At 46.3% G+C, this 25,336-nt stretch overlaps 1 protein-coding gene across 18 annotated transcripts in view; it reads right to left on the bottom strand.

The window, feature by feature from the left end:
* LOC124007880 (peripheral plasma membrane protein CASK-like) overlaps positions 1-25,336 on the bottom strand; it is a 73,735-nt gene that overhangs the window by 40,362 nt on the left and 8,037 nt on the right. For all 18 annotated transcript variants that reach the window (XM_046318692.1, XM_046318695.1, XM_046318698.1 and 15 more), the window contains exon 2: positions 10,199-10,311. In XM_046318692.1, the coding sequence (XP_046174648.1) occupies positions 10,199-10,311 (113 nt within the window). The remainder of the gene's footprint in view (positions 1-10,198; positions 10,312-25,336) is intronic.

Below are 25,336 nucleotides of genomic sequence, written 5' to 3'. Positions count from 1 at the left end.
TCAGTTTACTAGGTTCTTCCAGACTCTATATCAGTTTACTAGGTTCTTCCAGACTCTATATCAGTTTACTAGGTTCTTCCAGACTCTATATCAGTTTACTAGCTTCTTCCAGACTCTATATCAGTTTACTAGGTTCTTCCAGACTCTATATCAGTTTACTAGGTTCTTCCAGACTCTATATCAGTTTACTAGGTTCTTCCAGACTCTATATCAGTTTACTAGGTTCTTCCAGACTCTATATCAGTTTACTAGGTTCTTCCAGAATCTATCAGTTTACTAGGTTCTTCCAGAATCTATATCAGTTTACTAGGTTCTTCCAGACTCTATATCAGTTTACTAGGTTCTTCCAGACTCTATATCAGTTTACAGGTTCTTCCAGACCCTCTATCAGTTTAGTAGGTTCTTCCAGACCCTCTATCAGTTTACTAGTTTCTTCCAGAGCCAGACTCAATATCAGTTTACTAGGTTCTTCCAAACCCTATATCAGTTTACTAGGTTCTTCCAGACCTATATCAGTTTACTAGGTTCTTCCAGACTCTATATCAGTTTACTAGGTTCTTCCAGACTCTATATCAGTTTATTAGGTTCTTCCAGACTCTATATCAGTTTACTAGGTTCTTCCAGACTCTATATCAGTTTACCAGGTTCTTCCAGACTCTATATCAGTTTACCAGGTTCTTCCAGACTCTATATCAGTTTACTAGGTTCTTCCAGACCCTATATCAGTTTACAAGGTTCTTCCAGACCCTATATCAGTTTACTAGGTTCTTCCAGACCCTATATCAGTTTACAAGGTTCTTCCAGACCCTATATCAGTTTACTAGGTTCTTCTAGACTCTATATCAGTTTACTAGGTTCTTCCAGACCCTATATCAGTTTACAAGGTTCTTCCAGACCCTATATCAGTTTACTAGGTTCTTCTAGACTCTATATCAGTTTACTAGGTTCTTCCAGACTCTATATCAGTTTACTAGGTTTTTCCAGAATCTATATCAGTTTACTAGGTTCTTCCAGAGCCAGACTATATCAGTTTACTAGGTTCTTCCAGACTCTATATCAGTTTACTAGGTTCTTCCAGACTCTATATCAGTTTACTAGGTTCTTCCAGACTCTATATCAGTTTACTAGGTTCTTCCAGACTCTATATCAGTTTACCAGGTTCTTCCAGACTCTATATCAGTTTACCAGGTTCTTCCAGACTCTATATCAGTTTACCAGGTTCTTCCAGACTCTATATCAGTTTACCAGGTTCTTCCAGACTCTATATCAGTTTACTAGGTTCTTCCAGACTCTATATCAGTTTACTAGGTTCTTCCAGACTCTATATCAGTTTATTAGGTTCTTCCAGACTCTATATCAGTTTACTAGGTTCTTCCAGACTCTATATCAGTTTACTAGGTTCTTCCAGACTCTATATCAGTTTACCAGGTTCTTCCAGACTCTATATCAGTTTACCAGGTTCTTCCAGACTCTATATCAGTTTACCAGGTTCTTCCAGACTCTATATCAGTTTACTAGGTTCTTCCAGACCCTATATCAGTTTACAAGGTTCTTCCAGACCCTATATCAGTTTACTAGGTTCTTCCAGACCCTATATCAGTTTACAAGGTTCTTCCAGACCCTATATCAGTTTATTAGGTTCTTCCAGAGCCAGACTCTATATCAGTTTATTAGGTTCTTCCAGACTCTATATCAGTTTACTAGGTTCTTCCAGACTCTATATCAGTTTACTAGGTTCTTCCAGACCCTATATCAGTTTACAAGGTTCTTCCAGACCTTATATCAGTTTATTAGGTTCTTCCAGACTCTATATCAGTTTACAAGGTTCTTCCAGAGCCAGACTCTATATCAGTTTACTAGGTTCTTCCAGACTCTATATCAGTTTACTAGGTTCTTCCAGAATCTATATCAGTTTACTAGGTTCTTCCAGAATCTATATCAGTTTACTAGGTTCTTCCAGACTCTATATCAGTTTACTAGGTTCTTCCAGACTCTATATCAGTTTACTAGGTTCGTCCAGACTATATCAGTTTACTAGGTTCTTCCAGACTCTATATCAGTTTACAAGGTTCTTCTAGACTCTATATCAGTTTACAAGGTTCTTCTAGACTCTATATCAGTTTACTAGGTTCTTCCAGACTCTATATCAGTTTACTAGGTTTTTCCAGAATCTATATCAGTTTACTAGGTTCTTCCAGAGCCAGACTATATCAGTTTACTAGGTTCTTCCAGACTCTATATCAGTTTACTAGGTTCTTCCAGACTCTATATCAGTTTACTAGGTTCTTCCAGACTCTATATCAGTTTACTAGGTTCTTCCAGACTCTATATCAGTTTACTAGGTTCTTCCAGACTCTATATCAGTTTACTAGCTTCTTCCAGACTCTATATCAGTTTACTAGGTTCTTCCAGACTCTATATCAGTTTACTAGGTTCTTCCAGACTCTACATCAGTTTACTAGGTTCTTCCAGACTCTACATCAGTTTACTAGGTTCTTCCAGACTCTATATCAGTTTACTAGGTTCTTCCAGAATCTATATCAGTTTACTAGGTTCTTCCAGAATCTATATCAGTTTACTAGGTTCTTCCAGACTCTATATCAGTTTACTAGGTTCTTCCAGACTCTATATCAGTTTAGTAGGTTCTTCCAGACCCTCTATCAGTTTAGTAGGTTCTTCCAGACCCTCTATCAGTTTACTAGTTTCTTCCAGAGCCAGACTCTATATCAGTTTACTAGGTTCTTCCAAACCCTATATCAGTTTAGTAGGTTCTTCCAGACCCTCTATCAGTTTACTAGTTTCTTCCAGAGCCAGACTCAATATCAGTTTACTAGGTTCTTCCAAACCCTATATCAGTTTAGTAGGTTCTTCCAGAATCTATATCAGTTTACTAGGTTCTTCCAGAATCTATATCAGTTTACTAGGTTCTTCCAGACTCTATATCAGTTTACTAGGTTCTTCCAGACTCTATATCAGTTTACTAGGTTCTTCCAAACCCTATATCAGTTTAGTAGGTTCTTCCAGACCCTCTATCAGTTTACTAGTTTCTTCCAGAGCCAGACTCTATATCAGTTTACTAGGTTCTTCCAAACCCTATATCAGTTTAGTAGGTTCTTCCAGACCCTCTATCAGTTTACTAGTTTCTTCCAGAGCCAGACTCAATATCAGTTTACTAGGTTCTTCCAGACTCTATATCAGTTTACTAGGTTCTTCCAGAATCTATATCAGTTTACTAGGTTCTTCCAGAATCTATATCAGTTTACTAGGTTCTTCCAGACTCTATATCAGTTTACTAGGTTCTTCCAGACTCTATATCAGTTTACTAGGTTCTTCCAAACCCTATATCAGTTTAGTAGGTTCTTCCAGACCCTCTATCAGTTTACTAGTTTCTTCCAGAGCCAGACTCTATATCAGTTTACTAGGTTCTTCCAAACCCTATATCAGTTTAGTAGGTTCTTCCAGACCCTCTATCAGTTTACTAGTTTCTTCCAGAGCCAGACTCAATATCAGTTTACTAGTTTCTTCCAGAGCCAGACTCAATATCAGTTTACTAGGTTCTTCCAGAGCCAGACTCAATATCAGTTTACTAGTTTCTTCCAGAGCCAGACTCAATATCAGTTTACTAGGTTCTTCCAGAGCCAGACTCAATATCAGTTTACTAGTTTCTTCCAGAGCCAGACTCAATATCAGTTTACTAGTTTCTTCCAGAGCCAGACTCAATATCAGTTTACTAGTTTCTTCCAGAGCCAGACTCAATATCAGTTTATTAGGTTCTTCCAGACTCTATATCAGTTTACTAGGTTCTTCCAAACCCTATATCAGTTTAGTAGGTTCTTCCAGACCCTCTATCAGTTTACTAGTTTCTTCCAGAGCCAGACTCAATATCAGTTTACTAGGTTCTTCCAAACCCTATATCAGTTTAGTAGGTTCTTCCAGACCCTCTATCAGTTTACTAGTTTCTTCCAGAGCCAGACTCTATATCAGTTTACTAGGTTCTTCCAAACCCTATATCAGTTTAGTAGGTTCTTCCAGACCCTCTATCAGTTTACTAGTTTCTTCCAGAGCCAGACTCTATATCAGTTTACTAGGTTCTTCCAAACCCTATATCAGTTTACTAGGTTCTTCCAGACCCTCTATCAGTTTACTAGTTTCTTCCAGAGCCTCTATCAGTTTACTAGTTTCTTCCAGAGCCAGACTCAATATCAGTTTACTAGGTTCTTCCAAACTCTATATCAGTTTACTAGGTTCTTCCAGACCCTCTATCAGTTTACTAGTTTCTTCCAGAGCCAGACTCTATATCAGTTTACTAGGTTCTTCCAAACCCTATATCAGTTTAGTAGGTTCTTCCAGACCCTCTATCAGTTTACTAGTTTCTTCCAGAGCCTCTATCAGTTTACTAGTTTCTTCCAGAGCCAGACTCAATATCAGTTTACTAGGTTCTTCCAAACCCTATATCAGTTTAGTAGGTTCTTCCAGACCCTCTATCAGTTTACTAGTTTCTTCCAGAGCCAGACTCTATATCAGTTTACTAGGTTCTTCCAAACCCTATATCAGTTTAGTAGGTTCTTCCAGACCCTCTATCAGTTTACTAGTTTCTTCCAGAGCCTCTATCAGTTTACTAGTTTCTTCCAGAGCCAGACCCTATATCAGTTTACTAGGTTCTTCCAGACTCAATATCAGTTTACTAGTTTCTTCCAGAGCCAGACCCTATATCAGTTTACTAGGTTCTTCCAGACTCAATATCAGTTTACTAGTTTCTTCCAGAGCCAGACCCTATATCAGTTTACTAGGTTCTTCCAGACTCAATATCAGTTTACTAGTTTCTTCCAGAGCCAGACCCTATATCAGTTTACTAGGTTCTTCCAGACTCTATATCAGTTTACTAGGTTCTTCCAAACCCTATATCAGTTTAGTAGGTTCTTCCAGACCCTCTATCAGTTTACTAGTTTCTTCCAGAGCCAGACTCTATATCAGTTTACTAGGTTCTTCCAAACCCTATATCAGTTTAGTAGGTTCTTCCAGACCCTCTATCAGTTTACTAGTTTCTTCCAGAGCCAGACTCAATATCAGTTTACTAGGTTCTTCCAGACTCAATATCAGTTTACTAGGTTCTTCCAGAGCCAGACTCAATATCAGTTTACTAGTTTCTTCCAGAGCCAGACTCAATATCAGTTTACTAGGTTCTTCCAGAGCCAGACTCAATATCAGTTTACTAGTTTCTTCCAGAGCCAGACTCAATATCAGTTTACTAGTTTCTTCCAGAGCCAGACTCAATATCAGTTTATTAGGTTCTTCCAGACTCTATATCAGTTTACTAGGTTCTTCCAGAGCCACCCTATATCAGTTTACTAGGTTCTTCCAGACCCTCTATCAGTTTACTAGTTTCTTCCAGAGCCAGACTCAATATCAGTTTACTAGGTTCTTCCAAACCCTATATCAGTTTAGTAGGTTCTTCCAGACCCTCTATCAGTTTACTAGTTTCTTCCAGAGCCAGACTCTATATCAGTTTACTAGGTTCTTCCAAACCCTATATCAGTTTAGTAGGTTCTTCCAGACCCTCTATCAGTTTACTAGTTTCTTCCAGAGCCAGACTCTATATCAGTTTACTAGGTTCTTCCAAACCCTATATCAGTTTAGTAGGTTCTTCCAGACCCTCTATCAGTTTACTAGTTTCTTCCAGAGCCTCTATCAGTTTACTAGTTTCTTCCAGAGCCAGACTCAATATCAGTTTACTAGGTTCTTCCAAACCCTATATCAGTTTAGTAGGTTCTTCCAGACCCTCTATCAGTTTACTAGTTTCTTCCAGAGCCAGACTCTATATCAGTTTACTAGGTTCTTCCAAACCCTATATCAGTTTAGTAGGTTCTTCCAGACCCTCTATCAGTTTACTAGTTTCTTCCAGAGCCAGACTCTATATCAGTTTACTAGGTTCTTCCAAACCCTATATCAGTTTAGTAGGTTCTTCCAGACCCTCTATCAGTTTACTAGTTTCTTCCAGAGCCTCTATCAGTTTACTAGTTTCTTCCAGAGCCAGACCCTATATCAGTTTACTAGGTTCTTCCAGACTCAATATCAGTTTACTAGTTTCTTCCAGAGCCAGACCCTATATCAGTTTACTAGGTTCTTCCAGACTCAATATCAGTTTACTAGTTTCTTCCAGAGCCAGACCCTATATCAGTTTACTAGGTTCTTCCAGACTCAATATCAGTTTACTAGTTTCTTCCAGAGCCAGACCCTATATCAGTTTACTAGGTTCTTCCAGACTCAATATCAGTTTACTAGTTTCTTCCAGAGCCAGACCCTATATCAGTTTACTAGGTTCTTCCAGACTCAATATCAGTTTACTAGTTTCTTCCAGAGCCAGACCCTATATCAGTTTACTAGGTTCTTCCAGACTCAATATCAGTTTACTAGTTTCTTCCAGAGCCAGACCCTATATCAGTTTACTAGGTTCTTCCAGACTCAATATCAGTTTACTAGTTTCTTCCAGAGCCAGACCCTATATCAGTTTACTAGGTTCTTCCAGACTCAATATCAGTTTACTAGTTTCTTCCAGAGCCAGACCCTATATCAGTTTACTAGGTTCTTCCAGACTCAATATCAGTTTACTAGTTTCTTCCAGAGCCAGACCCTATATCAGTTTACTAGGTTCTTCCAAACCCTATATCAGTTTAGTAGGTTCTTCCAGACCCTCTATCAGTTTACTAGTTTCTTCCAGAGCCTCTATCAGTTTACTAGTTTCTTCCAGAGCCAGACCCTATATCAGTTTACTAGGTTCTTCCAGACTCAATATCAGTTTACTAGTTTCTTCCAGAGCCAGACCCTATATCAGTTTACTAGGTTCTTCCAAACCCCATATCAGTTTAGTAGGTTCTTCCAGAGCCTCTATCAGTTTACTAGTTTCTTCCAGAGCCAGACCCTATATCAGTTTACTAGTTTCTTCCAGAGCCTCTATCAGTTTACTAGTTTCTTCCAGAGCCAGACCCTATATCAGTTTACTAGGTTCTTCCAGACTCAATATCAGTTTACTAGTTTCTTCCAGAGCCAGACCCTATATCAGTTTACTAGGTTCTTCCAGACTCAATATCAGTTTACTAGTTTCTTCCAGAGCCAGACCCTATATCAGTTTACTAGGTTCTTCCAAACCCTATATCAGTTTAGTAGGTTCTTCCAGACCCTCTATCAGTTTACTAGTTTCTTCCAGAGCCTCTATCAGTTTACTAGTTTCTTCCAGAGCCAGACCCTATATCAGTTTACTAGTTTCTTCCAGAGCCAGACCCTATATCAGTTTACTAGTTTCTTCCAGAGCCAGACCCTATATCAGTTTACTAGGTTCTTCCAGAGCCAGACCCTATATCAGTTTACTAGGTTCTTCCAGACTCAATATCAGTTTACTAGTTTCTTCCAGAGCCAGACCCTATATCAGTTTACTAGGTTCTTCCAAACCCTATATCAGTTTAGTAGGTTCTTCCAGACCCTCTATCAGTTTACTAGTTTCTTCCAGAGCCTCTATCAGTTTACTAGTTTCTTCCAGAGCCAGACCCTATATCAGTTTACTAGTTTCTTCCAGAGCCAGACCCTATATCAGTTTACTAGGTTCTTCCAGACTCAATATCAGTTTACTAGTTTCTTCCAGAGCCAGACCCTATATCAGTTTACTAGGTTCTTCCAGACTCAATATCAGTTTACTAGTTTCTTCCAGAGCCAGACCCTATATCAGTTTACTAGGTTCTTCCAGACTCAATATCAGTTTACTAGTTTCTTCCAGAGCCAGACCCTATATCAGTTTACTAGGTTCTTCCAAACCCTATATCAGTTTAGTAGGTTCTTCCAGACCCTCTATCAGTTTACTAGTTTCTTCCAGAGCCTCTATCAGTTTACTAGTTTCTTCCAGAGCCAGACCCTATATCAGTTTACTAGGTTCTTCCAGACTCAATATCAGTTTACTAGTTTCTTCCAGAGCCAGACCCTATATCAGTTTACTAGGTTCTTCCAGACTCAATATCAGTTTACTAGTTTCTTCCAGAGCCAGACCCTATATCAGTTTACTAGGTTCTTCCAGACTCAATATCAGTTTACTAGTTTCTTCCAGAGCCAGACCCTATATCAGTTTACTAGGTTCTTCCAGACTCAATATCAGTTTACTAGTTTCTTCCAGAGCCAGACCCTATATCAGTTTACTAGGTTCTTCCAGACTCAATATCAGTTTACTAGTTTCTTCCAGAGCCAGACCCTATATCAGTTTACTAGGTTCTTCCAGACTCAATATCAGTTTACTAGTTTCTTCCAGAGCCAGACCCTATATCAGTTTACTAGGTTCTTCCAGACTCAATATCAGTTTACTAGTTTCTTCCAGAGCCAGACCCTATATCAGTTTACTAGGTTCTTCCAGACTCAATATCAGTTTACTAGTTTCTTCCAGAGCCAGACCCTATATCAGTTTACTAGGTTCTTCCAGACTCAATATCAGTTTACTAGTTTCTTCCAGAGCCAGACCCTATATCAGTTTACTAGGTTCTTCCAGACTCAATATCAGTTTACTAGTTTCTTCCAGAGCCAGACCCTATATCAGTTTACTAGGTTCTTCCAGACTCAATATCAGTTTACTAGTTTCTTCCAGAGCCAGACCCTATATCAGTTTACTAGGTTCTTCCAAACCCTATATCAGTTTAGTAGGTTCTTCCAGAGCCTCTATCAGTTTACTAGTTTCTTCCAGAGCCAGACCCTATATCAGTTTACTAGTTTCTTCCAGAGCCTCTATCAGTTTACTAGTTTCTTCCAGAGCCAGACCCTATATCAGTTTACTAGGTTCTTCCAGACTCAATATCAGTTTAGTAGGTTCTTCCAGAGCCTCTATCAGTTTACTAGTTTCTTCCAGAGCCAGACCCTATATCAGTTTACTAGTTTCTTCCAGAGCCTCTATCAGTTTACTAGTTTCTTCCAGAGCCAGACCCTATATCAGTTTACTAGGTTCTTCCAGACTCAATATCAGTTTACTAGGTTCTTCCAGAGCCAGACCCTATATCAGTTTACTAGGTTCTTCCAGACTCAATATCAGTTTACTAGTTTCTTCCAGAGCCAGACCCTATATCAGTTTACTAGGTTCTTCCAGACTCAATATCAGTTTACTAGTTTCTTCCAGAGCCAGACCCTATATCAGTTTACTAGGTTCTTCCAGACTCAATATCAGTTTACTAGTTTCTTCCAGAGCCAGACCCTATATCAGTTTACTAGGTTCTTCCAGACTCAATATCAGTTTACTAGTTTCTTCCAGAGCCAGACCCTATATCAGTTTACTAGGTTCTTCCAAACCCTATATCAGTTTAGTAGGTTCTTCCAGACCCTCTATCAGTTTACTAGTTTCTTCCAGAGCCTCTATCAGTTTACTAGTTTCTTCCAGAGCCAGACCCTATATCAGTTTACTAGGTTCTTCCAGACTCAATATCAGTTTACTAGTTTCTTCCAGAGCCAGACCCTATATCAGTTTACTAGGTTCTTCCAGACTCAATATCAGTTTACTAGTTTCTTCCAGAGCCAGACTCAATATCAGTTTACTAGTTTCTTCCAGAGCCAGACTCAATATCAGTTTACTAGTTTCTTCCAGAGCCAGACTCAATATCAGTTTACTAGTTTCTTCCAGAGCCAGACTCAATATCAGTTTACTAGTTTCTTCCAGAGCCAGACTCAATATCAGTTTACTAGTTTCTTCCAGAGCCAGACTCAATATCAGTTTACTAGTTTCTTCCAGAGCCAGACTCAATATCAGTTTACTAGTTTCTTCCAGAGCCAGACTCAATATCAGTTTACTAGTTTCTTCCAGAGCCAGACTCAATATCAGTTTACTAGTTTCTTCCAGAGCCAGACTCAATATCAGTTTACTAGGTTCTTCCAGACTCTATATCAGTTTACTAGGTTCTTCCAGACTCAATATCAGTTTACTCAACAATCCCTCTTTATTACACTATCAATATTTTCACACACAATTCTGTCTTTCCATTCCCTTATGGTGCTGTCCTTGGCCCAGCTCTGACCGGAGCATCACAGATGGCACACCATGAACGCCAAAACCCAGGGCACTGCCACCACAGTGTGACACACACACACAGACAGAACAGCATGACACGGCAGGAAACTGCATGGAAAGTTAGTATGCATCAGCGCTTTACCCACACAGCGCATGAGTGTGACTCTGCCTTACCCTCTGTGCTGAGGCCTGGGCTGGAGGTGAAACTGGCCACATCTACGATCTTCACTGCAAACTGCTGCCCTGTGTCCCTGTTGATACAGCGTCTCACCACACTGAAGGGACCCCTGGAAGACAGAAAACACAGTGGGTTAGTCACGTTTCTCACACACACACACACGCACACACACGTTCCTTGGGAATAGGGGGGAAGGGGTCGATTTGGAATTCATCCTTGGATATATCTGGCACCTTTACATTCTCCCTGTTCTTCCCTGTTGGCCTTCAGTCATCACAGTGCAGTAACAATAACCCAACAGCCCTGGATATGATTGAGCCTAATGCTGGAGATGGAGCAGCTAGCGACGTAGCCTAGCCTCCTCTCCTCCACCTGGGGAATTACAGAGCAGTGGTGAGCACAGCTGTGAAGACGAAAATAAAAGCCCCATTTCAGAGGCCTCGAGGTAGGGAGAACAAGCATTGTTGACAGGGGCCTTGGACCAGGGTGGTGGGTTGAGGATATGATAATGCAGGAAAGTGTACTGGGCAAGGGTGTAATTCCCAAAGGGACTGTGGGGCGCACAAGGGCGTGGCCGTGGACGTGCACACGCACACACACACAGAAAACAGTAGTAGAGGAAATAAACCTAGACCAAACACACACATTCACACATTTGTGCACACACACACTCAAGTCCCCATTGCACACAGTGCTCAGCTGTTCCATCACTAAACAGCAATGCATAAAACTCAGTGGCAGGGATGTCAAAACAGAGTTAAGGCTAATTCATAAAAGTATCCAATACAATAGGTCTAATATAGGAAATCCTATAAATACTAACCAATAGGTAGGGGGTTACAGCCACCATGTGTGGGCCTCTCCTACTATAATGATTAACCCATCTATCTGCCTCTGGGTGGGTGGGGGGGGGGGGGTGGGGTGGAGGCTCTGTGAAGACTGATCCATTTGCTAAAGAAAATATCCCTCAGACATTACTCCATCTGTGAAACCTCTAGTGGGGTTGAAACACAGCCCTGGCAGACATACGATTATCTCCTTAAGACAAAGGTGCAATCCGAAAAACAACCACTGGTTCACCTCCACCTAGCTCCTTCCAAAGGAGTAACACTGGTTCCCTTCCCCCATAGCTCATTCCAAAGGTGTAACACTGCTTCCCTTCCCCCCTAGCTCCTTCCAAAGGAATAACACTGCTTCCCTTCCCCTCCTAGTTCCTCCCTAAGGAGTAACACTGCTTCCCTTCCCCCATAGCTCCTTCCAAAGGAGTAACACTGCTTCCCTTCCCCCCCTAGTTCCTCCCTAAGGAGTAACACTGGTTCCCTTACCCCATAGCTCATTCCAAAGGAGTAACACTGCTTCCCTTCCCCCATAGCTCCTTCCAAAGGAGTAACACTGGTTCCCTTCCCACATAGCTCCTTCCAAAGGAGTAACACTGCTTCCGCCCCCCCCCAGTTCCTCCCTAAGGAGTAACACTGCTTCCCTTCCCCCATAGCTCGTTCCAAAGGAGTAACACTGGTCCCCTTCCCCCATAGCTCATTCCAAAGGAGTAACACTGCTTCCCTTCCCCCCTAGTTCCTCCCTAAGGAGTAACACTGCTTCCCTTCCCCCATAGCTCCTTCCAAAGGAGTAACACTGGTTCCCTTCCCCATAGCTCATTCCAAAGGAGTAACACTGCTTCCCTTCCCCCTAGTTCCTCCCTAAGGAGTAACACACCTTCCCTTCCCCCATAGCTCCTCCCTAAGGAGTAACACTGCTTCCCTTCCCCCATAGCTCCTTCCAAAGGAGTAACACTGCTTCCCTTCCCCCATAGCTCCTCCCTAAGGAGTAACACTGCTTCCCTTACCCCCTAGCTCCTCCCTACGGAGTAACACTGCTTCCCTTCACCCATAGCTCCTTCCAAAGGAGTAACACTGCTTCCCTTTCCCCCATAGCTCCTTCCTAAGGAGTAACACTGGTCTCCTCCTACTAGATTCTCCCTAAGGTGTAACACTGGTTCCCTTCCACCCTAGCTACTCCCTACAATGAAACACTGGTCCCCTTCCCCCTTAGTTCCTCCCTAAGGGGTAACACTGCTTCCCTTCCCCCATAGCTCCTCCCCAAGGAGTAGCTCCTTCCACAGGAGTAACACTGGTCTCCTCCTACTAGATTCTCCCTAAGGTGTAACACTGGTTCCCTTCCGCCCTAGCTACTCCCTACAATGAAACACTGGTCCCCTTCCCCCTTAGTTCCTCCCTAAGGTGTAACACTGGTTCCCTTCCCCCATAGCTCCTTCCAAATGAGTAACACCGCTTCCCTTCCCCCATAGCTTCTTCCTAAGGAGTAACACTGCTTCCCTTTCCCCCATAGCTCCTTCCTAAGGAGTAACACTGGTCTCCTCCTACTAGATTCTCCCTAAGGTGTAACACTGGTTCCCTTCCGCCCTAGCTACTCCCTACAATGAAACACTGGTTCCCTTCCCCCTTAGGGAGGAACTAAGGGGTAACACTGCTTCCCTTTTCCCATAGCTCCTTCCACATGAGTAACACTGGTTCCCCCCCCCCTCCCTAGTTCCTCCCTAAGGTGTAACACTGGTTCCCTTCCCCCATAGCTCCTTCCAAAGGAGTAACACTGCTTCCCTTCCCCCTAGCTCCTTCCAAAGGAGTAACACCGCTTCCCTTCCCCCATAGCTCCTCCCTAAGGTGTAACACTGGTTCCCTTCCCCCATAGCTCCTCCCTAAGGTGTAACACTGGTTCCCTTCACCCATAGCTCATTCCAAACGTGTAAAACTGGTTCCCTTTCCCCCCTAGTTCCTCCCAAAGGTGTAACACTGGTTCCCTTCCCCCATAGCTCCTCCCTAAGGTGTAACACTGGTTCCCTTCCCCCATAGCTCATTCCAAATGAGTAAAACTGGTTCCCTTTCCCCCCTAGTTCCTCCCAAAGGTGTAACACTGGTTCCCTTCCGCCCTAGCTACTCTCCACAATGAAACACTGGTTCCCTTTCCCCTTAGTTCCTCCCTAAGAAGTAACACTGCTTCCCTTCCCCCATAGCTCCTTCCTAAGGAGTAACACTGCTTCCCTTCCCCCCCTAGTTCCTCCCTAAGGAGTAACACTGCTTCCGTTCCCCCCCTAGTTCCTCCCTAAGGAGTAACACTGCTTCCCTTCCCCCATAGCTCCTTCCTAAGGAGTAACACTGCTTCCATTCCCCCATAGTTCCTCCCTAAGGAGTAACACTGCTTCCCTTCACCCCCTAGTTCCTCCCTAATGAGTAACATTGCTTCCCTTCCCCCATAGCTCCTTCCAAAGGAGTAACACTGCTTCCCTTACCCCATAGCTCCTCCCTACGGAGTAACACTGGTTCCCTTCCCCCATAGCTCATTCCAAACGAGTAAAACTGGTTCCCTTTCCCCCCTAGTTCCTCCCAAAGGTGTAACACTGGTTCCCTTCCGCCCTAGCTACTCTCCACAATGAAACACTGGTTCCCTTTCCCCCTAGTTCCTCCCTAAGGAGTAACACTGCTTCCCTTCCCCCATAGCTCCTCCCTAAGGAGTAACACAACTTCCCTTCCCCCCATAGCTCCTTCCAAAGGAGTAACACTGCTTCCCTTCCCCCATAGTTTCTTCCGAAGGAGTAACACTGCTTCCCTTCCCCCATAGCTCCTTCCAAAGGAGTAACACCGCTTCCCTTCCCCACCTAGTTCCTCCCTAAGGAGTAACATTGCTTCCCTTCCCCCATAGCTCGTTCCTAAGGAGTAAAACTGCTTCCCTTCCCCCTAGCTCCTCCCTAAGGAGTAACACTGGTTCCCTTTCCCCCTAGCTCCTCCCTAAGGTGTAACACTGGTTTCCCCCTCCCTAGTTCCTCCCTAAGATGTAACACTGGTTCCCTTCCCCCATAGCTCCTTCCAAAGGAGTAACACTGCTTCCCTTCCCCCATACCTCATCCCTAAGGAGTAATACTGGTCTCCTCCTACTAGATTCTCCCTAAGGTGTAACACTGGTTCCCTTCCCCCATAATTCCTCCCTAAGGAGTAACATTGCTTCCCTTCCCCCATAGCTCCTTCCTAAGGAGTAACACTGCTTCCCTTCCCCCTAGTTCCTCCCTAAGGAGTAACACTGCTTCCCTTCCCCCATAGCTCGTTCCTAAGGAGTAAAACTGCTTCCCTTCCCCCTAGCTCCTCCCTAAGGAGTAACACTGGTTCCCTTTCCCCCTAGCTCCTCCCTAAGGAGTAACACTGCTTCCCTTCCCCCATAGGTCCTTCCAAAGGAGTAACACTGCTTCCCTTCCCTCTAGCTTCTCCCTAAGGTGTAACACTGCTTCCCTTCCCCCATAGCTCCTTCCAAAGGAGTAACACTGCTTCCCTTCCCCCATAGCTCCTTCCAAAGGAGTAACACTGCTTCCCTTCCCCCCGTAGTTCCTGCCTAAGGAGTAACACTGCTTCCCTTCCCCCTAGTTCCTCCCTAAGGAGTAACACTGCTTCCCTTCCCCCATAGCTCGTTCCTAAGGAGTAAAACTGCTTCCCTTCCCCCTAGCTCCTCCCTAAGGAGTAACACTGGTTCCCTTTCCCCCTAGCTCCTCCCTAAGGAGTAACACTGCTTCCCTTCCCCCATAGGTCCTTCCAAAGGAGTAACACTGCTTCCCTTCCCTCTAGCTCCTCCCTAAGGTGTAACACTGGTTCCCTTCCCCCATAGCTCCTTCCAAAGGAGTAACACTGCTTCCTTCCCCCATAGCTCCTCCCTAAGGAGTAACACTGCTTCCCTTCCCCCATAGCTCCTTCCAAAGGAGTAACACTGCTTCCTTCTTCCCCCATAGCTCCTTCCAAAGGAGTAACACTGCTTCCCTTCCCCCATACCTCATCCCTAAGGAGTAATACTGGTCTCCTCCTACTAGATTCTCCCTAAGGTGTAACACTGGTTCCCTTCCCCCATAATTCCTCCCTAAGGAGTAACATTGCTTCCCTTCCCCCATAGCTCCTTCCTAAGGAGTAACACTGCTTCCCTTCCCCCTTAGTTCCTCCCTAAGGAGTAACACTGCTTTCCTTCCCCCATAGCTCGTTCCTAAGGAGTAACACTGCTTCTCTTCCCCCATAGTTCCTCCCTAAGGAGTAACATTGCTTCCCTTCCCCCATAGCTTATTCCTAAGGAGTAACACTGCTTCCCTACCCCCATAGCTCCTTCCTAAGGAGTAACACTGATTCCCTTCCCCATAACTACTTCCTAAGGAGTAACACTGCTTCCCCATCCCCCATAGTTCCTCCCTAAGTTCCTCCCTAAGAGTAACATTGCTTCCCTTCCCCCATATCTCCTTCCTAAGGAGTAACACTGCTTCCTTTCCCCCTAGTTCCTCCCTAAGGAGTAACATTGCTTCCCTTCCCCCATTCCTCCTTCCAAAGGAGTAACACTGCTTCCCGCATAGCTCCTCCCTAAGGAGTAACACTGCTTCCCTTACCCCCTAGCTCCTCCCTACGGAGTAACACTGCTTCCCTTCCCCCATAGCTCCTTCCTAAGGAGTAACACTGGTCTCCTCCTACTAGATTCTCCCTAAGGTGTAACACTGGTTCCCTTCCGCCCTAGCTACTCCCTACAATGAAACACTGGTTCCCTTCCCCCTTAGTTCCTCCCTAAGGTGTAACACTGGTTCCCTTCCCCCATAGCTCCTTCCAAAGGAGTAACACTGTTTCCCTTCCCCCTAGCTCCTTCCAAAGGAGTAACACTGCTTCCCTTCCCCCATAGCTCCTCCCTAAGGTGTAACACTGGTTCCCTTCCCCCATAGCTCATTCCAAAGGAGTAAAACTGGTTCCCTTTCCCCCCTAGTTCCTCCCAAAGGTGTAACACTGGTTCCCTTCCGCCCAAGCTACTCTCCACAATGAAACACTGGTTCCCTTTCCCCTTAGTTCCTCCCTAAGGAGTACCACTGCTTCCCTTCCCCCATAGCTCCTCCCTAAGGAGGAACACTGCTTCCCTTCCCCCATAGCTCCTTCCAAGGGAGTAACACTGCTTCCTTCCCCCTAGTTCCTCCCTAAGGAGTAACACTGCTTCCCTTCCCCCTAGTTCCTCCGGAAGGAGTAACACTGCTTCCCTTCCCCCATAGCTCCTTCCTAAGGAGTAACACTGCTTCCTTCCCCCTAGTTCCTCCCTAAGGAGTAACACTGCTTCCCTTCCCCCTAGTTCCTCCCTAAGGAGTAACACTGCTTCCCTTCCCCCCATAGCTCATTCCTAAGGAGTAACACTGCTTCCCTTCCCCCATAGCTCATTCCTAAGGAGTAACACTGCTTCCCTTCCCCCATAGCTCCTTTCTAAGGAGTAACACTGCTTCCCTTCCCCCTAGTTCCTCCCTAAGGAGTAACACTGCTTCCCTTCCCCCATAGCTCCTCCCTAAAGAGTAACACTGCTTCCTTTCCCCCATAGCTCCTTCCAGAGGAGTAACACTGCTTCCCTTCCCCCCATAGCTCCTTCCTAAGGAGTAACACTGCTTCCCTTCGCCCCGTAGTTCCTGCCTAAGGAGTAACACTACTTCCCTTCCCCCATAGCTCCTTCCAAAGGAGTAACACTGCTTCCCTTCCCCCTAGTTCCTCCCTAAGGAGTAACATTGCTTCCCTTCCCCCATAGCTCCTTCCTAAGGAGTAACACTGCTTCCCTTCCCCCGTAGTTCCTGCCTAAGGAGTAACACTACTTCCCTTCCCCCCATAGCTCCTTCCTAAGGAGTAACACTACTTCCCTTCCCCCATAGCTCCTTCCAAGAGAGTAACACTGCTTCCCTTCCCCCCTAGTTCCTCCCTAAGGAGTAACACTGCTTCCCTTCCCCCCATAGCTCGTTCCTAAGGAGTAACACTGCTTCTCTTCCCCCATAGCTTCTTCCTAAGGAGTAAAACTGCTTCCCTTCCCCCATAGCTCCTTCCTAAAAGGAGTAACACTGCTTCCCTTCCCCCATAGCTCCTTCCTAAGGAGTAACACTGCTTCCCTTCCCCCATAATTCCTCCCTAAGGAGTAACATTGCTTCCTTCCCCCATAGCTCCTTCCTAAGGAGTAACACTGCTTCCCTTCCCCCTAGTTACTCCCTAAGGAGTAACACTGCTTCCCTTCCCCCATAGCTCGTTCCTAAGGAGTAACACTGCTTCCCTTACCCCCATAATTCCTCCCTAAGGAGTAACACTGCTTCCCTTCCCCCATATCTCCTTCCTAAGGAGTAACACTGCTTTCCTTCCCCCTAGTTCCTCCCTAAGGAGTAGCCTTGCTTCCCTTCCCCCATAGCTCCTTCCAAAGGAGTAACACTGCTTCCCCCCCCATAGCTCCTCCCTAAGGAGTAACACTGCTTCCCTTCCCCCCCCTAGTTCCTCCCTAAGGAGTAACACTGCTTCCCTTCCCCCTAGTTCCTCCCTAAGGAGTAACACTGCTTCCCTTCCCCCATAGCTCCTTCCAAAGGAGTAACACTGCTTCCCTTCCCCCATAGCTCCTTCCAAAGGAGTAAGACTGCTTCCCTTCCCCCCATAGCTCATTCCTAAGGAGTAACACTGCTTCCCTTCCCCCATAGCTCCTTTCTAAGGAGTAACACTGCTTCCCCCCCATTCCCCCTAGTTCATCCCTAAAGAGTAACACTGGTTCCCTTCCCCCCTAGCTCCTCCCTAAGGAGTAACACTGCTTCCCTTCCCCCATAGGTCCTTCCAAGGGAGTAACACTGCTTCCCTTCCCCCATAGCTTCTTCCGAAGGAGTATCACTGCTTCCCTTCCCCATAGCTCCTTCCAAAGGAGTAACACTGCTTCCCTTCCCCCCCCTACTTCCTCCCTAAGGAGTAACACTGCTTCCCTTCCCCCATAGCTCCTCCCTAAAGAGTAACACTGCTTCCCTGCCCCCTAGCTCCTCCCTAAGGAGTAACACTGCTTCCCTTCGCCCCGTAGTTCCTGCCTCCCTAAGGAGTAACACTGCTTCCTTCCCCCATAGCTCCTTCCAAAGGAGTAACACTGCTTCCTTCCCCCTAGTTCCTCCCTAAGGAGTAACACTGCTTCCCTTCCCCCATAGCTCCTTCCTAAGGAGTAACACTGCTTCCTTCCCCCGTAGTTCCTGCCTAAGGAGTAACACTGCTTCCCTTCCCCCATAGCTCCTTCCTAAGGAGTAACACTACTTCCCTTCCCCCCATAGCTCCTTCCAAGAGAGTAACACTGCTTCCCTTCCCCCCTAGTTCCTCCCTAAGGAGTAACACTGCTTCCCTTCCCCCATAGCTCCTTCCTAAGGAGTAACACTGCTTCTCTTCCCCCATAGCTTCTTCCTAAGGAGTAAAACTGCTTCCCTTCCCCCATAGCTCCTTCCTAAGGAGTAACACTGCTTCCCTTCCCCCCTAGCCCCATAATTCCTCCCTAAGGAGTAACACTGCTTCCCTTCCCCCATATCTCCTTCCTAAGGAGTAACACTGCTTCCTTCCCCCTACTTCCTCCCTAAGGAGTAACACTGCTTCCCTTCCCCCATAGCTCCTCCCTAAAGAGTAACACTGCTTCCTTCCCCCTTCCCCCTAGCTCCTCCCTAAGGAGTAACACTGCTTCCCTTCGCCCGTAGTTCCTGCCTAAGGAGTAACACTACTTCCCTTCCCCATAGCTCCTTCCAAAGGAGTAACACTGCTTCCCTTCCCCCCTAGTTCCTCCCTAAGGAGTAACATTGCTTCCCTTCCCCCATAGCTCCTTCCTAAGGAGTAACACTGCTTCCCTTCCCCCGTAGTTCCTGCCTAAGGAGTAACACTACTTCCCTTCCCCCATAGCTCCTTCCTAAGGAGTAACACTGCTTCCCTTCCCCCCTAGCTCCTTCCAAGAGAGTAACACTGCTTCCCTTCCCCCTAGTTCCTCCCTAAGGAGTAACACTGCTTCCCTTCCCCCATAGCTCGTTCCTAAGGAGTAACACTGCTTCTCTTCCCCCATAGCTCCTTCCTAAGGAGTAACACTACTTCCCTTCCCCCCATAGCTCCTTCCAAGAGAGTAACACTGCTTCCCTTCCCCCATAATTCCTCCCTAAGGAGTAACACTGCCTTCCCTTCCCCCATAGCTCCTTCCTAAGGAGTAACACTGCTTCCCTTCCCCCCTAGTTACTCCCTAAGGAAGGAGTAACACTGCTTCCCTTCCCCATAGCTCGTTCCTAAGGAGTAACACTGCTTCCCTTACCCCATAATTCCTCCCTAAGGAGTAACATTGCTTCCCTTCCCCCATATCTCCTTCCTAAGGAGTAACACTGCTTTCCTTCCCCCCTAGTTCCTCCCTAAGGAGTAGCCTTGCTTCCCTTCCCCCATAGCTCCTTCCAAAGGAGTAACACTGCTTCCCCCCCCCTAGCTCCTCCCTAAGGAGTAACACTGCTTCCCTTCCCCCTCCTAGTTCCTCCCTAAGGAGTAACACTGCTTCCCTTCCCCCCTAGTTCCTCCCTAAGGAGTAACACTGCTTCCTTCCCCCATAGCTCCTTCCAAAGGAGTAACACTGCTTCCCTTCCCCCATAGCTCCTTCCAAAGGAGTAAGACTGCTTCCCTTCCCCCATAGCTCATTCCTAAGGAGTAACACTGCTTCCCTTCCCCCATAGCTCCTTTCTAAGGAGTAACACTGCTTCCCTTCCCCCTAGTTCATCCCTAAAGAGTAACACTGGTTCCCTTCCCCCCTAGCTCCTCCCTAAGGAGTAACACTGCTTCCCTTCCCCCATAGGTCCTTCCAAGGGAGTAACACTGCTTCCCTTCCCCCATAGCTTCTTCCGAAGGAGTATCACTGCTTCCCTTCCCCATAGCTCCTTCCAAAGGAGTAACACTGCTTCCCTTCCCCCTACTTCCTCCCTAAGGAGTAACACTGCTTCCCTTCCCCCATAGCTCCTCCCTAAAGAGTAACACTGCTTCCCTTCCCCCATAGCTCCTCCCTAAGGAGTAACACTGGTTCCCTTCCCCCTAGCTCCTCCCTAAGGAGTAACACTGGTTCCCTTCCCCATAGCTCCTTCCAAAGGAGTAACACTGTTTCCCTTCCCCCTACTTCCTCCCCTAAGGAGTAACACTGCTTCCCTTCCCCCATAGCTCCTCCCTAAAGAGTAACACTGCTTCCCTTCCCCCTAGCTCCTCCCTAAGGAGTAACACTGGTTCCCTTCCCCCTAGCTCCTCCCTAAGGAGTAACACTGGTTCCCTTCCCCCATAGCTCCTTCCTAAGGAGTAACACTGCATCCCTTCCCCCATAGCTCCTTCAAAGGAGTAGCACTGCTTCCCTTCCCCCTAGCTCCTCCCTAAGGAGTACCACTGGTTCCCTTCCCCCTAGCTCCTCCCTACGGAGTAACACTGCTTCCCTTCCCCCATAGGTCCTTCCAAAGGAGTAACACTGCTTCCCTTCCCCCATAGCTCCTTCCAAAGGAGTAACACTGCTTCCCTTCCCCCGTAGTTCCTGCCTAAGGAGTAACACTGCTTCCCTTCCCCCATAGCTCCTTCCAAAGGAGTAGCACTGCTTCCCTTCCCCCCATTAGCTCCTCCCTAAGGAGTAACACTGGTTCCCTTCCGCCCTAGCTACTCTCCACAATGAAACACTGGTTCCCTTTCCCCTTAGTTCCTCCCTAAGGAGTAACACTGCTTCCCTTCCCCCCTAGCTTCTTCCGAAGGAGTAACACTGCTTCCCTTCCCCCATAACTCCTCCCTAATGAGTAAAACTGCTTCCCTTCCCCCCCCTAGCTCCTCCCTAAGGAGTAACACTGGTCCCCCCCCCCTAGCTCCTCCCTAAGGAGTAACACTGGTTCCCTTCCCCCATAGCTCGTTCCTAAGGAGTAACACTGCATCCCTTCCCCCATAGCTCCTTCAAAGGGAATAGCACTACTTCCCTTCCCCCCCCCTTAGCTCTTTCCAAAGGAGTAACACTGGTTCCCTTCCCCCTAGCTCCTCCCTACGGAGTAACACTGCTTCCCTTCCCCCTAGCTCCTTCCAAAGGAGTAACACTGCTTCCCTTCCCCCATAGCTCCTCCCTAATGAGTAAAACTGCTTCCCTTCCCCCTAGCTCCTCCCTAAGGAGTAACACTGCTTCCCTTCCCCCATAGCTCCTTCCAAGGGAGTAGCACTGCTTCCCTTCCCCCTAGCTCCTCTCTAAGGAGTAACACTGGTTCCCTTCCCCCTAGCTCCTTCCAAAGGAGTAACACTGGTTCCCTTCCCCCTAGCTCCTCCCTACGGAGTAACACTGCTTCCTTCCCCACTTAGTTCCTCCCTAAGGAGTAACATTGCTTCCCTTCCCCCATAGCTCCTCCCTAATGAGTAAAACTGCTTCCCTTCCCCCCTAGCTCCTCCCTAAGGAGTAACACTGGTTCCCCCCTAGCTCCTCCCTAAGGAGTAACACTGCTTCCCTTCACCCCTAGCTCCTCCCTAAGGTGTAACACTGGTTCCCTTCCCCCATAGCTCCTTCCAAAGGAGTAACACTGCTTCCCTTCCCGCCATAGCTCCTTCCAAAGGAGTAACACTGCTTCCCTTCCCAACCCTAGCTCCTCCCTAAGGAGTAACACTGGTTCCCTTCCACCCCCCCCTAGCTCCTCCCGAAGGAGTAACACTGCTTCCCTTCCCCCCGTAGCTCCTTCCAAAGGAGTAACACTGCTTCCCTTCCCAACCCTAGCTCCTCCCTAAGGAGTAACACTGGTTCCCTTCCCTCCCTAGCTCCTCCCTAAGGAGTAACACTGCTTCCCTTCCCCCATAGCTCCTTCCTAAGGAGTAACACTGCTTCCCTTCCCCCATAGCTCCTTCCTAAGGAGTAACACTGCTTCCCTTCCCCACTTAGTTCCTCCCTAAGGAGTAACATTGCTTCCCTTCCCCCATAGATCCTCCCTAAGGAGTAACACTGGTTCCCTTCCCCCCCCTAGCTCCTCCCTAAGGAGTAACACTGCTTCCCTTCCCCCATATCTCCTTCCAAAGGAGTAACACTGCTTCCCTTCCCCCATAGCTCCTTCCAAAGGAGTAACACTGCTTCCTTCCCCCGTAGCTCCTTCCAAAGGAGTAACACTGCTTCCCTTCCCCCATAGCTCCTTCCTAAGGAGTAACACTGCTTCCCTTCCCCCCTAGTTCCTCCCTAAGGAGTAACACTGCTTCCTTCCCCCATAGCTCCTTCCTAAGGAGTAACACTGCTTCCCTTCCCCCTAGCTCCTAAGGTGTAACACTGGTCTCCTCCTACTAGCTCCTCCCTAAGGTGTAACACTGGTTCCCTTCCCCCTAGCTCCTTCTAAGGTGTAACACTGGTTTCTTTCCCCCTAGCTCCTTCTAAGGTGTAACACTGGTTCCCTTCCCCCTAGTTCCTCCCTACAGTGTAACACTGGTTTCCATCCCCCTAGATCCTCCCTAAGGTGTAACACTGGTTCCCTTCCCCTAGGTCCTTCTAAGGTGTAACACTGGTTCCCTTCCCCTAGCTCCTTCTAAGGTGTAACACTGGTTCCCTTCCCCCTAGTTCCTTCTAAGGTGTAACACTGGTTCCCTTCCCCCCTAGCTCCTCCCTAAGGTGTAGCACTGGTTCCCTTCCCCCCCTAGTTCCTCCCTACAGTGTAACACTGGTTTCCATCCCCCCTAGTTCCTCCTTATGGTGTAACACTGGTTCCCTTCCACCCTAAGCCCTGCTATGGTGTATGCAGACTGAAGGGATAGGGTACTTGTAAGCAATAAGGTGTGGGCTACACCTAACCTTCATATGGGTTTTGATTTCATTCTACCATAGAGTTAACACCTAGGTCTGCAAACATTGAAGTGGTATGGAATAGAGACCAGGGGATGGGTGTAGTATTGGACTGGACTAGTATTGCACAGCCTAAATGTCAATAAAACTCCCATTATCTCCATGACACTGATGAGCCAAAAGCCAGGTGAACTCAGTTGGGTTTGAGGTCAATTTCATCTTAAATAAGCTCAAGAATTCAAATATCCTCACAGAAGATGATAGACTAGCTGCCCAATTTGAATTTGTGAATCGAATTGCAATTCATCTCCCTGGTTGTCAAATGTAGACTGAGTGAGTTCCAATGGAATTGACCCTGTCAAACCCCCCACCCCTGGAAGGCGCCAAGGCAAGCGATCACACGCAGGAGTGTCATTCCACGGGAAAGGACTGTGAGAAAGGAGAGAGAGGGTAGGTACGCTTTGATGACATAGACACAGCTGTGCTCACAACATGGGCCCCCTCCCACGTTCAGCACGGTCCTGCACTGTTAGTATTACCCGTTAGCACCTGGCCACCTTCTCACATTACCTTGGATGGGAACTAGAATGCCATTAGAGAGAAACGAGAGAGAATGGGAGAGAGAAGGAACTTGAGGTAGCATAGTAGCCGAAGAAAGCCAATGGTCGAGACGGGTCATGAGTAGAGGTGTGAACGTTTAAACGAAATGTGGATCCTTAACGTAAAAAAAAATCCCCAAACGGAATAATAGGTTTTATTTCCCACAAAATGATAATCGCGGTGCAGCTGGCTCACCTAGTCTTTCTCTTCGCTAATGGTGCGAGTGCGTGTTCACTCTTCGGTCTGTTGCATGTAGAATATCCTAGCCTATTCATTGTGGATAGGCCCTGCTTTACAAGAAGTCGCAAAATACAGCATTCTATTGCGAGATACTGCTTTTGATTGCCGATAGATAGGCCTAGTAGACGGTTCTGACTCCGTCTGCCTGGTGGCTGACCTGCCTATACAGTGCCCCTCCCATCTCTCTCCGTCCCTCGCTAGCTCGCTATGAAAGATGCGAGTGTTTGTTCTCACAAGTACGGCAACTAATCAGTCTTGTTTTCTGTCTACTAAATGTCACGGTATTTAACAAACTTTAAAGTACTTTATTTAGGAGTGATCTGTTCGTAGGTAGGCAGCTTGATATTATTTGATTGACAGTTCTGGTGGCCGAGTGATGGATATTAGCTGCCATTCAGAAGCACAGATCCTTTACAAATACAATTCCCGTTCAGTGGCGCTTCAAAACCATCTCCAGAGAAGGTTTCGTGTCGGTGTTTAAAAAGCTGTAGTTTACCCTTACATACAAACACGCCGTAGCGCTTTCAATGGTATATGACTGCGGTAGATTCAACGTCATTGCCCGGCACTAGCGGGCAGAATTGGGAGCATTATTCTGCATTGTGAAATTTGTAAGATTTTTTCCCCTTATCGTTTTAACGGAAAACCGGTTTTAAAAAACTGATGTTTAAATGGCAGTTTAACCCTTAAGCACAATTGACAATTTGTCACACCCCTAGTGAGTAGTAAGGACACGTTGCCTTCCATTGAGGTAGGCTAAGAATGTGACTCATACTTAACTCTTTCGTGTCAGAGTCCGATTACAGTCCAATGATGGTGTTAAAAACAACGAGGCAGAGTTCAGTTAACTCGTCCCCGGATGCCAAACCTGTGTACACACTAATTGCACCGGAAAGCTTCTAAAGTGTCTTGAGGTAGGAAAGTGGAAGAAATCACACAGCCCTAAATATTTGCTTGGTTTAATTTACTGGTTACTTGAACAGTACAACCTTTTGAATATTAATAGAGGGCCATTAGGATTCATCTTGCTGTACCGGAGTGCATCTGAAATTCACAGGCCGAAATACCTCTAGGATATTAAGCCAGTCTCAGTGCAGAGATTTCCACTTCTCTCCTAGACTCCAGTTGGGTAGGGGGCCTGAGGAGGAACGTGGGACCCCCAAACACTCATGTAGTCAGAGCTGAACTACCAGTTAAATGCACCCAACCATCGTGCTTCTTTAACTTACACCATCCCTTTCAGAATACGATGGTGTTATGCAAGAGGGGAAAGTAGGTAGGAAAGGAGGTGTAACGAAGGAAAGAGGAAAGCAGGTGAGAGTACATAGGGATGTAAAGAGAGGAAGGAATTAGGATGAAATAAATACAAATGGGGCACTTTTTGGGAAATAACCAGTCTGGAGGCCCAGGAGCCCTTAGACAAGCAGAGACCAAATTCAATATCACCTCCGAGTCCCTGTTCTCAAAGCAGTCAACAAACCCATCTGTAAGAATAAATCAGGCAGGCCAAACTCCCCAGAGTCCACACTCCGTGAGGAGCTGACCACACACTTCCTGAGAAATAGTGAGGACAAGAAACAAGGAGAGAAGAGAAAGTTAGATGGGAATGTAGAATTCTGAGAAGTGCCTCGGGAGGTGTGGGCAGAAGGAGATTCTTGCCAGCATGCCTAGAGTCAGTTACATCATCTCAT

Source organism: Oncorhynchus gorbuscha, linkage group LG21 (assembly GCF_021184085.1).
Source record: "Oncorhynchus gorbuscha isolate QuinsamMale2020 ecotype Even-year linkage group LG21, OgorEven_v1.0, whole genome shotgun sequence".
In the NCBI taxonomy this organism is placed as follows: domain Eukaryota; kingdom Metazoa; phylum Chordata; class Actinopteri; order Salmoniformes; family Salmonidae; genus Oncorhynchus; species Oncorhynchus gorbuscha.
This window is presented reverse-complemented; position numbering and strand designations above follow the sequence as displayed.